This window comes from Podarcis pityusensis, assembly GCF_964106645.2.
Source record: "Podarcis pityusensis genome assembly, chromosome: 1".
NCBI classification, from domain to species: domain Eukaryota; kingdom Metazoa; phylum Chordata; class Lepidosauria; order Squamata; family Lacertidae; genus Podarcis; species Podarcis pityusensis.
In genome coordinates this window covers 20,805,695-20,819,084 of record NC_138028.1, presented here as the reverse complement: position 1 = coordinate 20,819,084, position 13,390 = coordinate 20,805,695, and the positions used below count along the sequence as shown (strand labels likewise).

The 13,390-nt window shown below is 48.3% G+C and overlaps 2 protein-coding genes across 2 annotated transcripts in view; one reads left to right on the top strand and one right to left on the bottom strand.

The window, feature by feature from the left end:
- LOC308469620 (serine protease inhibitor 2.1-like) overlaps positions 1–13,390 on the top strand; it is a 300,956-nt gene that overhangs the window by 242,666 nt on the left and 44,900 nt on the right. The window lies entirely within an intron of this gene.
- Positions 4,756–9,691, bottom strand: GSC (goosecoid homeobox; the record flags this gene model as incomplete). The annotated part of the gene is made up of 3 exons (XM_080992736.1): positions 4,756–5,147; positions 7,047–7,306; positions 9,310–9,691. 3 exons carry the CDS (start codon positions 9,689–9,691, stop codon positions 4,995–4,997), a joined length of 795 nt encoding a protein of 264 aa, XP_080848862.1. The 3' UTR covers positions 4,756–4,994.

The following is a 13,390-nucleotide window of genomic DNA, read 5'->3' as shown; positions in this document are numbered from 1 at the left end:
ACAAAAATAACTTCTTGCCGATTGGAAGGTCGGCAGTTCAAATCCCTGCGATGGGGTGAGCTCCCGTTGCACAGACCCAGTTCCTGCCAACCTAGCAATTCGAAAGCACATCAAAGTGCAAGTAGATAAATAGGTACCACTCCAGCAGGAAGGTAAATGGCTTTTCCGTGTGCTGCTCTGGTTTCGCCAGAAGCGGCTTAGTCATGTTGGCCACATGACCTGGAAAAACTGTCTGCGGACAAACATCTGCTCCTTTGGCCAGTAAAGCGAGATGAGCGCCGCAACCCCAGAGTCATTTGTGACGGGACTTAACTGTCAAGGGTCCTTTACCTTTACCTTTTTTTTTTTTTTAAAGCCAACAGAATACAAGTTTTAAAACAATGCAAAAACAAACACCTATTTGTCCAGCCGTGAAAGCTTGTCAGAAAAAAACTGTCTTCAGCTGTTTCTGAAAAGTAGTGATAGTAGGTTCCTGTCCTATCTCAACAGGAATCCTGCTTCACAGAAAAGGGACAGGCGCACAGAAAGTCCTGCTCAGCATTACTATGGAGCAAGTAAATATGCAGAATTTGGGATTTCCAATTACACCGTATTTCACAACAATTATTACAGCTACATGAGGGTGGTTTGTTTTCATGAACTTTGAGCTCCTGATATTGTTTGCATTTTAAGAATGGGAGTAGGTGGTGTATGCAAAATACTGAGTTAGAATAATATTTTCTATGCTCCTCCCCCCCCTTCCTTCAGGTGTTGCTGGATTCCATCACCCATCAGCTCCACCCAGCACAGCCAACAGTCATGGATCAGGAGGCCCACATTCCCATCATAATTGTGCTAGAGAATAGTACAGAAAGGTATATAGGCCACTTCACATTGCCATTTCTCAACCCAGAGGCTTTCCAAGGTGCATTTTGCATACCATTATTTACCTTATGATGCTCAATGGAGGCCAGAAGATTTATCTGGGATCAAGCTCCATTGGATGCCACTGGACTTACTTCTGAGTAAACATGTATAGGATGACATCAGGTATAAGTCCAGATAATATGCTGGAAGGGGAACTGAGAATATTCCACAACCTGAATATGAGCATTATGGTCCAGGTATCACTGTGACTTCTTCCCGGGAGCCTGGCCTGAAGAAGAGATCAAATATCCTGCAATGGGGTCAAATATTTTAGGGTGCTAATTTAAAAGCTCTTTAAGGTGCAACATATACAGTGGTACCTTGGGTTAAGAACTTAATTCGTTCTGGAGGTCCATTCTTAACCTGAAACTGTTCTTAACCTGAAGCACCACTTTAGCGAATAGGGCCTCCCGCTGCCGACGCACAATTTCTGTTCTCATCCTGAAGCAAAGTTCTTAACCCTAGGTACTATTTCTGGGTTAGCGGAGTCTGTAACCTGAAGCGTCTGTAACCTGAAGCGTCTGTAACCCATGGTACCACTGTAGTATGGAAGTGTTCTGGTCACTCCTTAATTTGGATTTATTTGGTTGATTAGTTGTTTCTCCCCAGGCCCTTATGAAACAGGAACACAAAAAAGTTGCACATTTTATTGTAGCCTTTCCCCGTCTCTTTTAAAGCCCATCTCGCCATGGGTCAGGGAGGCTGCCTGACAAACTCTTGGCTCTAATCCACATCAAACTTGCTGAGGGAGAAGGCTCTGGGCTGCTGTTCTGGAGGTGTGAATCCTGAGGAGCCAGGTTTCAAGTAGAATAGTGTAAGAAAATGTGGGGAGTAGACTTGCGTACAATAAAACCAATCAATAGAAACATAGATTTCATGTAATGACACTGAAGGGAAGAGCTCAGTGAAAGAGAGCAAGCCTTGTGTGCACAAGACTGCAGGTTTGATTCCCCACATCTCCAATTAGGGCGGGGAATATGATGAGAACATTTTATGCAATGTGTCTTTTGTTTAGACTTTTTATTGTAGCAGTTTTCTTTCTGCAGATATAAGGGTGGGAAAGTGTAGATATCTTATTGTAATGATCTGTTTGTTTTGTGTGTGTGCATATTTTATTAATGTTTAATTGTTTTTTAATGATTGCTTTTTCCTATGTTTTTAGCTGTTTCTGTTTTAGCTGTAAGCCTGTAGCTGTAAGCCCTTAGCTGTAAACCTTTACTTGAGTTCCTGTCAAGTAAAAAGGTGGAATAATAATAATAATAATATCCTCTGTCTGAATAATATCCCCTGAACCAACGATCTGAGTGGGTGTAACTTAAGGCAACACCCTCTGTTCCTAACAGGGGCACTTTCACTCTCCTTCAATTTGATTTGTGGTTTGTTTGTTTTGTTTTGTTTTTGTGTTTTTAAAGGAGGAAGCTGTTCCAGAATTGTGGGTTGGGTAAGGAGCAAGATTTGGGAAGGTGATTAATGACACATCATGGCATTGGTCACATGACTTATTGGGCAAGTTCTTTCCAAGCAGTTTAAAGGAGAGGAGGGCTTACGGATTGCTCTCCACCATTGCCTGTCAGTGTTGAGTCTTCATTGTGCACGCTAGCCAATGCTCAGAGCATGGAAATGTGCATTCCATGGCTGCTGTTTCCATGATTCTAACGCACATATTGACAACACTGGATCCGGTGGGGCTCTAGCTGAGCGGACCCATCGCCAGCTATCACCACTCTTGCCCTGGGGCCAGTGAAGAGGGACCAGAGGACTGACCCTGACGCTCTGATCGTTTGAATGGTAGGATTTTTTTCGGGATGCAAAAAGAGAAAAGCACCTACACAAGCAACCACGCCCCCCGCAATCTTGCACGCTTTGCAAGGCTCTTGTTAACTGGGAAGAAGGGGCCCAGGTAACATTACACACTTACCTGAGAGTAGGCTCCATTGAACCCAGTGGTGCTTATTTTTGTGGAGAAATGGATAGAATTGCAGTGCGATTTTTGGAAGCACGTGTGTGGTCTTTGTCCCTTCAGGAAACAGGTAATCGACGAGACTTAAAGCGCAATCCTATGTCTACTCAGAGGTATATCCCACTGAACGCAGTGGGGCTTACTCGCAGGTAAGTGGGTATAGGCTTGCAGCCCTGTTTCGGGCCAAGGGAAAGGTTAAGACGGAACAAGATTATTGAGTCTTCATGTGGCCCTTCACAGATGGCTTGCGTCACTCGTGGCAGGTGCTCAATAATTTGGGGGGTTGAAAGGTATGTGCCTGGGCAGATTTCCTTTTCGCTTGAATCTCTGAGTGGCAGTCAACTAAATTTTACTCAGAGTAGACCTATTGAAATTAACGGACCTCGCTCAGTCATGCTCATTCATTTCAATGGGTCTGTCTGACATGGCATTCACAGCGCAAAATGTTGACGGAACATTAACACTGGCTATCAGCTAAGATCGCAGTCGGGATTCCGGATTCAAGGAGGCAAATAATTCATCCCTTTTGTAAATAGGCTGATTTCATCCGCTAAGGAACAGTACAGATATGTGGGGGGAAACACATAACCAAATGCGATAAACAGCTGATTGGTATTGCTCGCGGTCGCACAACCCTCTCCAACGAGTCTTGGTTTGGCCTCAGATGCCTCAACAACTATACCTTTTCCGATATTATCATTCGTGAGGAAATAGGGAGAGAGACGCTGCGGTTTTCGGATTGCTCAGCAATTCCTTCGCGTGCTAAACTATGGAATAAGTGGCGTTCAGCAAACTCTGCGCTTCCCACCATCGTTTCCCTAGCAGCATTAAATGAAGCTGGTTACTAGGAAAGGCGAAAGTGCAGTAAAACGTTCAGCTGTTTTTGTGGGTTTCCCCCGCACCCCTCCAGATCAGATACTGCCGAAGGGAATAAACAAACGTTAAAGCCTTTGGGGAAACGAGCGTGGCTCAGCAGCAGAGCGGACGTCTGCCTTGCGCGCTGGAAGGCCCAGGTTAAATCCCTGGTAAAATCCCGGTCTCAATAAAAAGTCTTACCAGAAGCCCAGGAAAGTTCTGCGTCTCCCCACCATTTCAAGATCAGGTTTAAAGAAGCCAGCAGCTCCTTTATCCCCTCTGCTCTCCTCCTTTCCCGTTTTAATTGAAGGCAGAGATCCTAAGTAAACTTCCTTGGAAATAAGTCCCATTACAATCGACGGGACGCACTCCCGCGGACAGAAAAAAGACGGGTGCGGTTTCGGGGTTTTGCCATTTCCTATTGTTAATCGGAGCAGATCTCTTTTCAGTTTTACAGCCCGGTCAAGTTAAAGGTTATTATTGTGTCCTACTGAAAGGATAAAATGTTTAAACTCGGACAACTTTCGCTGAACTTGACTGCCGTTTGCCTGGGATTAATGTCCTCTGCGAGCCTGGATTACTCTGAGAAAGCGGCCGTCCTAGGGAACAAATCCTAACGGACTGCTTGTGGTTGTCGTTTGGGGAGCCCTGCTGAAGATCCCAGCGGATCCCAGCGCGCACCTTTGCTCGGGAGTTAAGTCCCAGAAGTTCGAGGGGGCTTACTGGCAAGGAAGTGTGTGCTGTTCTGTACGCGTTTGCAGCCTTGCAACCTCTCTCTTCTAAGCGCATAAAGCCAGCATCGCTTTCCCAGAGTTGGGAATCAATAACCAATAGCGCAGCTTTATGTCTCCGGCTCTCCGTTCTCCCCACCCCGCCTTCTTCCTAACCCAGCCAGCCAAAACAATGGAAACCAAACCAAACAAAAAAAGAGCAGCAGACTAAACAAGGCTGTGGGCCCCACCCCGGCCTGTGATTCTTCGGAGCCGGGTCTGTCAGAGAAACCCAAACAAAGCAAGCGACCCCAAACACCCACCTGTGCAACACCTCCGCAACACGCTTTATTTAAAAGGGATCGCTCCCAGGGTCGTCATGTGTACATTATATACAGATAGATATAGATATATATTTATACGGTCCTCCTTTCCCTCCTCCTGCATAGGCAGAGTCTGTGCAAGAATTCTTAAGCATCTTCCTTCTCGGTGCAAGTTGTGCAGGCAAGTTATGTCCATTCCGCCGGCCCAGCAAATTTATCCTCCGGGTGGGGGGAAAGGTATCAGCTGTCGGAGTCCAAATCGCTTTTGCTTTCTTCTTGTCTCTTCTCTGGGGATGTTTTGGAAGCTTTATTCCATTTCTGGGCATTTTCTGACTCCTCCGAAGAAGACCTCTTTTGCCTTCTCCATTTAGCCCGGCGGTTCTTGAACCAAACCTGCCATTGGAGGAAGTGAAGGAGGGGAGGGGAAGGTGTCAATACTTGCAACAACACTGTTTGCACCGCGTCTTTCAGTTTTGCACGGCTGCTGCAGCAGCCTGGAGCTCTGACCCTGCACGTGCGAACCAGCCGTTACGGATCTAACGCCACAAAAGCGGCAATGCTATACCTACTTCCCTGGGAACTCAATGGGACTTTTGAGTAGGCATGTATAGGATTGCACTGGGATCGAGTTCTCCTATCACTAGATGCCACGCCATCTCAAACGTAATGCTTCCTCTGGTGGAATCGGTTCACACACCCCGATGACGTAAACATGCATGTGTGAACAGATTACCGTCTGAACAAGATGCTATGCAGCCTAGCGCTTCAACACAGAGCCGCGAACTAAGAGACGGGTCTTGCATTTCGCTGCGCGTATGCGCAAAAGGTAGAATCTAACATCATTCCCCCGCGCAACCTCAACTCCCGGTTGAGCTACTTCTACGGCGGCTGCAGTTGCTTCCGCGCACCTGGGAAGTGTTATACCTTACAGGATCGCAGTGCAACCGGGGTTATTTTTAAGCCAACACTGCAGGACTGACAGCGTAAGGATGGGGAGTGTTACCATTAGTTTATCCAAATAGCGCTGCTGGTTATCCTACTGTTCCCAGGATTTTAGGGCCAAGGGTGTGTCAGAAGTTGTGCAAAATACAGGTTTGATATGTTCTGCCTAAAGCTCCTGCAAAAAAATACATTTGACCAGCAGAGCGAGTTGCATCTTAAAACCTGGGAAGCGAACGCTTAAGAAGCGAGGCATTTTGCATCGCAGCTACAGAGGCAAGTTGGATGGCGTTGTCTAGCTCTGCACCCCCACCCCCTTCTCTCTCCGTTACCTGGCACAGGATGTTCCGGGCCAAGATCGGACGCAGTTGCCCGTCTCCCCGCATTCAAAGGGACTTGCTTCCACCAAATGCGTGTAGGATCGGCGTGCCGACGCCTCCCAGGACCGCCTAGTACTGTTTTACTCTGGGCCTAGTACACTGCCGGGCTCTATAAATAAGTGCAGTTGTTGTGAGCAAGTACTTCGGTTGTCTTTAGACAGGCAAGCCTAGTCTACAATCCAGTGAACACAGAAGTCACCGTCCAAACCGAAGTCCCAAAGTATTAAGAGGGGGACTCGGTGCCTCTTAAAACGAAATCTGAAGTGGAGGGAAGCTGCAAATCCTACCACACTCATCAAGGAGTAAGTTCCATTAAACTTACTGCTTTAGGGTTAAACTCTCAAAGTTGTGGATCGCGCCACGCGAATAGGACTGAGCACGCTGAGTATGCAAAGTGCCCGTCCAAACTGGGAATCTGCGGAACTGAAGCTGCGATCCAGGGACCCGCTGAATTGTTGATCCCATTGCCTAAAACGCGTCCTCAACACACATACTTAAAATTACGTTTCATTTAAATCAGTTGCGTTCACTTGAGGGTAAACAGTGCAGGATTGGGGCCGAATGACAATGGTAAGGAGAATTACGGAGTAATCCTATGCATGTCTACTCAGAAGTAAGCATCACAGAGCTCAACGGAACTTACTCCCAGGTAAACTAGGTACAGAATTGCTGCACTACTCAGTCTTCTGAGTAACTGCTACTACTGAGTACTAAGTACTACTGCTACTACTGAGTAAGCCTTACATATTATTCCTCACCAAGGACGTGCCAGGCGCTGCATAAAATACAGAAGCGAGTTTGCAGTCGGTTTAAGACGCAAACTTTCCCCCTCCTTTGGAAATCTACGGGTTGCTTCTCTCCCTCCCACCCCCACCATCACTCGTCCTCCCCTTGGATGGCATAAGGAAGAAACGGCCCCCGGTCTCCCTCCGCCTGCATTTTGCAATGAAGCCCAGAAGCCCATTCCAATTACCTCCACTTTCTCCTCCCGCAAATGGACCCTCCTGGCCAGCTGTTCCCTAGTGCCCACATCTGGGTATTTGGTTTCCTGGAAGAGGTTTTCCAGAGCCTCCAGCTGTTCGTCCGTGAAGATGGTGCGGTGCCTCCTTTTCCGACGGCAGTGCAGCTGGTTCAGCAGCTGCAACTCAGTCCGGGACAAGGTGCCCACGTTCATGTACGGCAGCATCTGATGGGGCACCGGAGACATCAGGACGGACCCGGTCCCTTCGTAGCCTAGAGAGAAAGGGAGAGGGGCGAAAGGAGGTGATATGGTACCGTTTGAGCTGGATTCGGAGCCCACGAAAAAGCACGGCCTGCCAACTCCGAGAGTTACCAACCAGTTACCTGCCAGGGGCAAAAGGCCACGAAGAAGCTGATTAAAGGCTGTGGAGCAAATTTGGAAGTTTCAGTTTGGTGAAAACTCCCACTAACTTTTGCAGGGATGCGGAGTCTGGGCTTGGCGCTGCAGCGCACGCCCATCCCGCTTACTCCAGATTTGCCCTGGAAGACGGAAGCAAGTCTCATTCACACATGGAGAAAATGCTGACTGCCACTCCACACGTGACCCTCTCCAAAATGATAGACACAGATAGACGTGTGAATACGTCCCACTGAGTCCGATGGCGTTTCACTCTTCACTTTAGTTCAGTGGAGTTTACGCATTAGGGGGCATGCATTTAGCTCACCTGCTAGGGCCGCTTAAGCGGGGCAGAAACTAGGGTCCAAGCCTCTCAACGACGAAGCAATAAATCCCCGCTGAATTCACCCAGGAGCCCCAAAAAACAGCCCACAACTGGGATCACGTTAAAGTGCGGGGATTTTGTACCAGCCCATCAATATATGCCCCCACCTAACTCATTGGAGGGAAGTTGGGGTACAACTGTAATCTCCATTGCCATCCAGACCAAATCAGTTCAAACTGAACAGGATTAATAACCGAACTTGAACTGTGCCCCTGCCCCTGACATATTTTTGGGGGGAAGTTCAATTAATAAACTAACGTTTCCTTCTATGTGTTTTAGAATAATCTCATTGCCTTCAACCAGGTTAGCAACCTAATCAGATGTCAGTGGAAGGAAGCCCCACTAAATTCAGTGACATTTAACTTTGTCCTAAATAAATGTGTTGAGGATTGTATTTTGAATCAGGTTCACCCCCCCCCAAAAAAACCCCCCACATTTTAACTGGGTGTGGATCGGATTTGCCCATTGGTTGACTTCAAAAATCAGGTTTGCCAGATTTGTTTATTTTATTATGGAGTGATTTACATCTCGATCTCAGATATATTTTCTTGAAAGTTTTATTTAATTCAGTGGGACTAAAAAAATACTTATTTAAAAAATAGGACTGGAAAGTTGAAAGTAAATTAAGGAGAGCAGGTCGCCGCCTCAGAAGTTTACACTCCAATCCTAAAGACGTTTGCAGCATTTGTTTACTCAGAAGCAAGTCCCACTTACTTTAATTGCATTGACGGCCACATAAATATGCTTTAGGACAGCAGCTTTACTCAGAAGTCAATCTAAATACTCCCAGGAATGTTGGAAGTTGTAAGGATTCCAAACCTGAGTTTCTGAGCGGGTCGTCAGAGCGGGTATATGTCTTAAGGGTGGGAAGGGACGGGGAAACGCCGCTTCAGAGAACTGCACCCAACCAGCTCAACTCTCAACACAAACCGACTTCGATCACAAGCCATCTTGGTTCGAATATGGAACGTCACTTTCAGCCAATGCGAAGGAATGTATCGCTGCTTCGCAGCATTCTGTCACGCCGTGGAGTGACCAGGCAACAGAATCCCGGACGGGACTAGCTGTGCCTTACAGAAGCAGCCTTAATGCACGGGGTCACCAGCAGCAAACTGAGCTCCCCGCTTCCCACACCCTTGCAAATTTCCCTCATTGTAAGTGAATGGGCTATTCTTCATTCCCACGAACGAAAGTCCACAGGGGACCGTTCTCCCCACCGCGCAGAGGAGAGGAGAGGAGCGGCGGCGGCGGCGGCGGCGGCGGCGGAGCCTCGTCCTGTAAATGACGGCCATTACTCAATCATTATCCAAGCGCAAAGGAAAGTCTGGAAGCGCTGGGAGGGGCGCGCGTAAACATAAGCGAAATAAGCGGAAAAAGTACGGGGAGTGGTGGTTAACTTTGATTCTCTCTTTTACATTCCCTCCTCATCCCTCTGGGTTGAAAGTGAATAGGGCAGTTAATATTATTATATTATTAGCATTCTTATTGCCTTACCTGTTGCCGGGACGCAGGAGCACTGCTGCGCGCCCAGGGGCTGCATCGCGCCGCAGCAAGGCGGCCCCACGGCGGACGCCTGGACGTGCAGCTGCCCGTAGTAATAGTTGCCATAGCCTCCCAGTCGAGATCCGCCCAGCGCGGGCAAGTTGGAGGCCGGGGCCACCGCCCGCGAGTAATATCCGCTGTAGTCTCCGCCGGCGGCGGCAGCCGAGGCGTACAGCGAGTCCCCGCCGTGCAGGCTGGTCGAGAAAACCACCGACGGCGCGCTCGGCTGAGGCGCCGCTTGCTGCTGCTGCTGCTGCTGCTGGAGCAGCCCCGACTCCTTGCAGCGGGGTCTGGCCGCCAGGATGTTGTCGATGCTGAACATGCCCGCAGGCATAGCCCCCAAAGCGCGCGGCTCGGAGGGAGGGCGGGCGGGGGCCGACGGAGCCAAGGAGAAGCTCCGCTCAGCAAGGCGGCGGCGGAGGGGGAGCGGAGCGGAGCGTGCGCAGCGGCGGAGCCGAGGAAAAACGCGGACTGAGGTTTCCCCAGGCTCGGGGCGCCAGGCTTATTTGGGGAGGGGGAGGGAGAGGGGGGCCTGTCCGCCAGCGCTTTCTTTTTTGAAAGCAAGCGAGCCAGGAGAGGCCCTTCCTGGTCACTTTGCGCGCTTCTCCCCCTCCTCTTTTTCCTCCTCCTCCTCCTCTCCACTCCCCCTTTCCTTCCCTCTGGTCCGTTTCCTCCTCAGATCTCAACTGCATGGGAGTCTCTACTCCACTCCGACCCTCTTTCCTTTTTTATACCCCGGCGACGTCATCCTGGATTTAGTTCCTGGTTATAGATCAGATCACAAATAAAACCAGATTTCTCTCTCTCTTCGCCCCCCCCCCCCTTTCCATCTTTACCAAAGTAAAGTCAGCAGAGATGGTGGCGGTGGGGAGGAGGGAAAGTGGAGGGGTGGGGCTGGTGGGCGCGTCTGGGGGAGGAGGGAAAGGGAGAGAGACGGGTCTCTGTGCATTAAGAATTAACGAAATTAACGTAATCCTTTCCATTAGCGGATCTCTCTCTCCCCCCCCCCCCGCCTCTCGCCTCTTCCCAGCTCTCGGCGAGCTCGCTCCTCGCACCCCGCCCCCCCCCCCAGCGATTTAGGGTTGATCTCTCGCTGTTTGCTGCCCTCCATCGCTAATTGTTGCCCGGGTTAATCTGGTTAATGTTATTGCGGAGAATCGCCTAACACCAGCTCCCGGCCGGCTCCGAAAGTGCCCCGCTTATTTTTCTGCTGAAGAGGCTGTTTGCTAATTCATCAGCTTCTGCCGCGATCCGAAAGGGCGACTTCGCTGCCGTCCATAAATGAGCTTAGGATCGGGGTTAGACCTTCCCGAGTTCTTGCAAGAAATCCGTGCGAGGGGCGGGGGGGGAGGGGAGGAAGAGTGAAAGTGGGGAAACAAGGTTTAGAATATTCATCTTTAGTCCATTACAGCCCCTCCCCGATCGGCTTTACTCGACGGTAAACTCCTTGCTTCAAAGAGCGTAGCGTTTCCTTCCCTTTAGCCATTCCGGTCACTGATACATATGTTGCATAGAGTGTGTTCCTTTATCCCATTTTTCCTGCCCCACCCCCAGCTGAACCCCCATCCCTCCCCTGAACCCGAACATATATATTCGAAATAATGTTTCGCTGAACTTCCTACCTAGCAAAACTCTTATTTCGTGAACGATTTGGTGCTCAGTCTGTTGCTGTCTATGGCGACATGGTTATAGGCGTGAAGGATGCCGCGGACAGAACGAAAGGCCCATATGGCCATCCTCTGCAGGTTTACTCAGAAGTAAGCCCCGATGAGTCCGGTGATCCTTAGCCTCGAGCCGCCCAGTGTCCATAGGACTGCGGTCGGAAATGGACCTCTCCGAAGCACATTTCGCTTGGAAATAAAAGCCCGCTGCGATCAGGTTAAGTCAAGACCCGGCCACTGCGCATTAGTCGCTCGGGTTTCCGCGGGGCGCGTTTGAGTAAGCATGTATAAGAGCCGCAAGACAACACCCATTGATACCGACAGGATTTAATGGTTCTTAGCTTCGTCTGGGATTTTGGATTGCGGATCTGTGCCATTACGACTGTCTTTAGGTTGGTATACACACACACATCCCACACAAAGTAATGGTTACTTTTTTAAAAAAAAGTAGTTGCAGGAGAGGTGTAGAAATTAATATGGTGCTTCTGCACCCTCAAAATGTTGGGGAATATTTTCAAATGTGGTTTTCGACAAACATGTGAAAAAAGAGGGTCTATTGGGGTACCATCTCAAAAAATAATCTCTTTTCCAGTCCTCCAACTATTGTATGTATGTATGTATGTATGTATGTATGTATTGGGGCTGATGTGGTTCTTTACATTTCGCATGTACCTTCTGGTGAAGGGGTGGGTCGGCTAAGTCCTTTAAAAACTCTTGTTGATTAAGACGCGACCGTCTCTCCTGGTAGCCGGGTCCTTGTGATTTGCAAAATCCTTGGTCTGTCACGACTGTCTCCAGCGATCTGCAGGAGGTGAACTGAATCAGATTAGAATATTTACCCCATCAGCCCTGCATCAATGAAGGTAGGAAATTGTCCGCGCGAAACAAAACTAAGCCATTAGGGGCTGTTTACGAGGAACAAATGATTATTATTATTTTTCTTCTTAAAAAAAAAACTGAACAAAAGAATTCCTTTCTCTCAAGGCTTGCATAGGAAATGTGACATCTAAGCCTTCTTTTATCCTCTCTTAGTCTAAGCAAACCTCACGTCGCAGGAGACACACACACAATCATATGTGTATTTCTCGTTATTTCTATTTCATCTTCCTTCGTTTTCACCGCTTCCCCAGCTCAGGTGACCGACAAGTAGTCTAAGAAAGCAATTTAATTTCAGTCTATTTAGAGGCGCACTGGATCTGTTCAAGTAAATCTAGGTAGAGGCGAAAGGGGCCCTGAATGAATGGAGCTGCTTAACTGTAAGCTCCTTGAGGGCAGAGATTTTTCTCTTCAGTAAAAGTACATAGATAATATAGTTTCTAAATACAATTAATCAAAATGAGTACAGTACAAACGTATGGCATTAATGCCTGTGGCCAACACGATATATTTGAAGAAATTAGAATATGTGTATGTTTGTGCGTATTTTTTCTTCAAACGTCTTCAAAATTTTCTGAGTAGTTCTACGGTAGTTTAGAAAATTTTAAAAAATCACAAATACATTTTTATTGACACTTTCCCCAGTTTTTAATCTTTAGATTTCCGCATGAGGTCGGTTTTACCAACTACTCCCCTGCCGCAACCCCCACCCTACCCCCAACAAGCACCTGAGTATTAAGTTTTAATGTGGAAATCACTAAATTAATGTATATACATCTATCTATCAAAACTGAACGCAGCTTCATCGATGCCGCAAAGTGATTGCATCGCTTTGATTGGCACCTCCAGACTAGTTAGCAAAAAATAAACACAGCCCGTTTTTATTTATTTTTTAAAGTAGGGGACTAGCCTGGCAATTTCTGCGACCCAAGTCCCCCCCCCCCCCCCCGCGCGCATCATTCCCGGTCCGATGCAGTCGAGACGTCGACTCTACGGCTCCAACGACTATAGCCCAGGCGTGCAACATGAAACTGCTGTTTAGCTGCAGTGGCGCGCGCTTTTGCTCTGTGCTTCAACTTGGGTCAGCGTTTCACTTTATTAACCATCCATGCAGGACAGAAAGGTCCAGAGTCGAGATTCTTTCACCAAAAATATGCCACAGTTTTGGAGTCTGAAAGGGGCAGGATTCTCTCTCCCCCCCCCCCCATGTGCATATATACCTACATTGTGCGTAATTTGTGGCGCATCAAAAGTGGAATAAATAGAGGCACGCCGCCTGTGAAAATTAGGGAGAAGTCACTGGAAGACAGAAGATCTGATCGGATGCTCTGTTATGACTGTTTTGCCACGAATCGGTAACATCTCTAGCCTTTTTAACACGCAAACGAGGGACTGAGGCAGCGCTGGTCAGTTTCGCTGCGTGCCTATGGAAGGCTTTGGAGAGAGAAAGGAATATATTCATTAATCCAATGGGACGGGAGAGTTGGCTATTACAA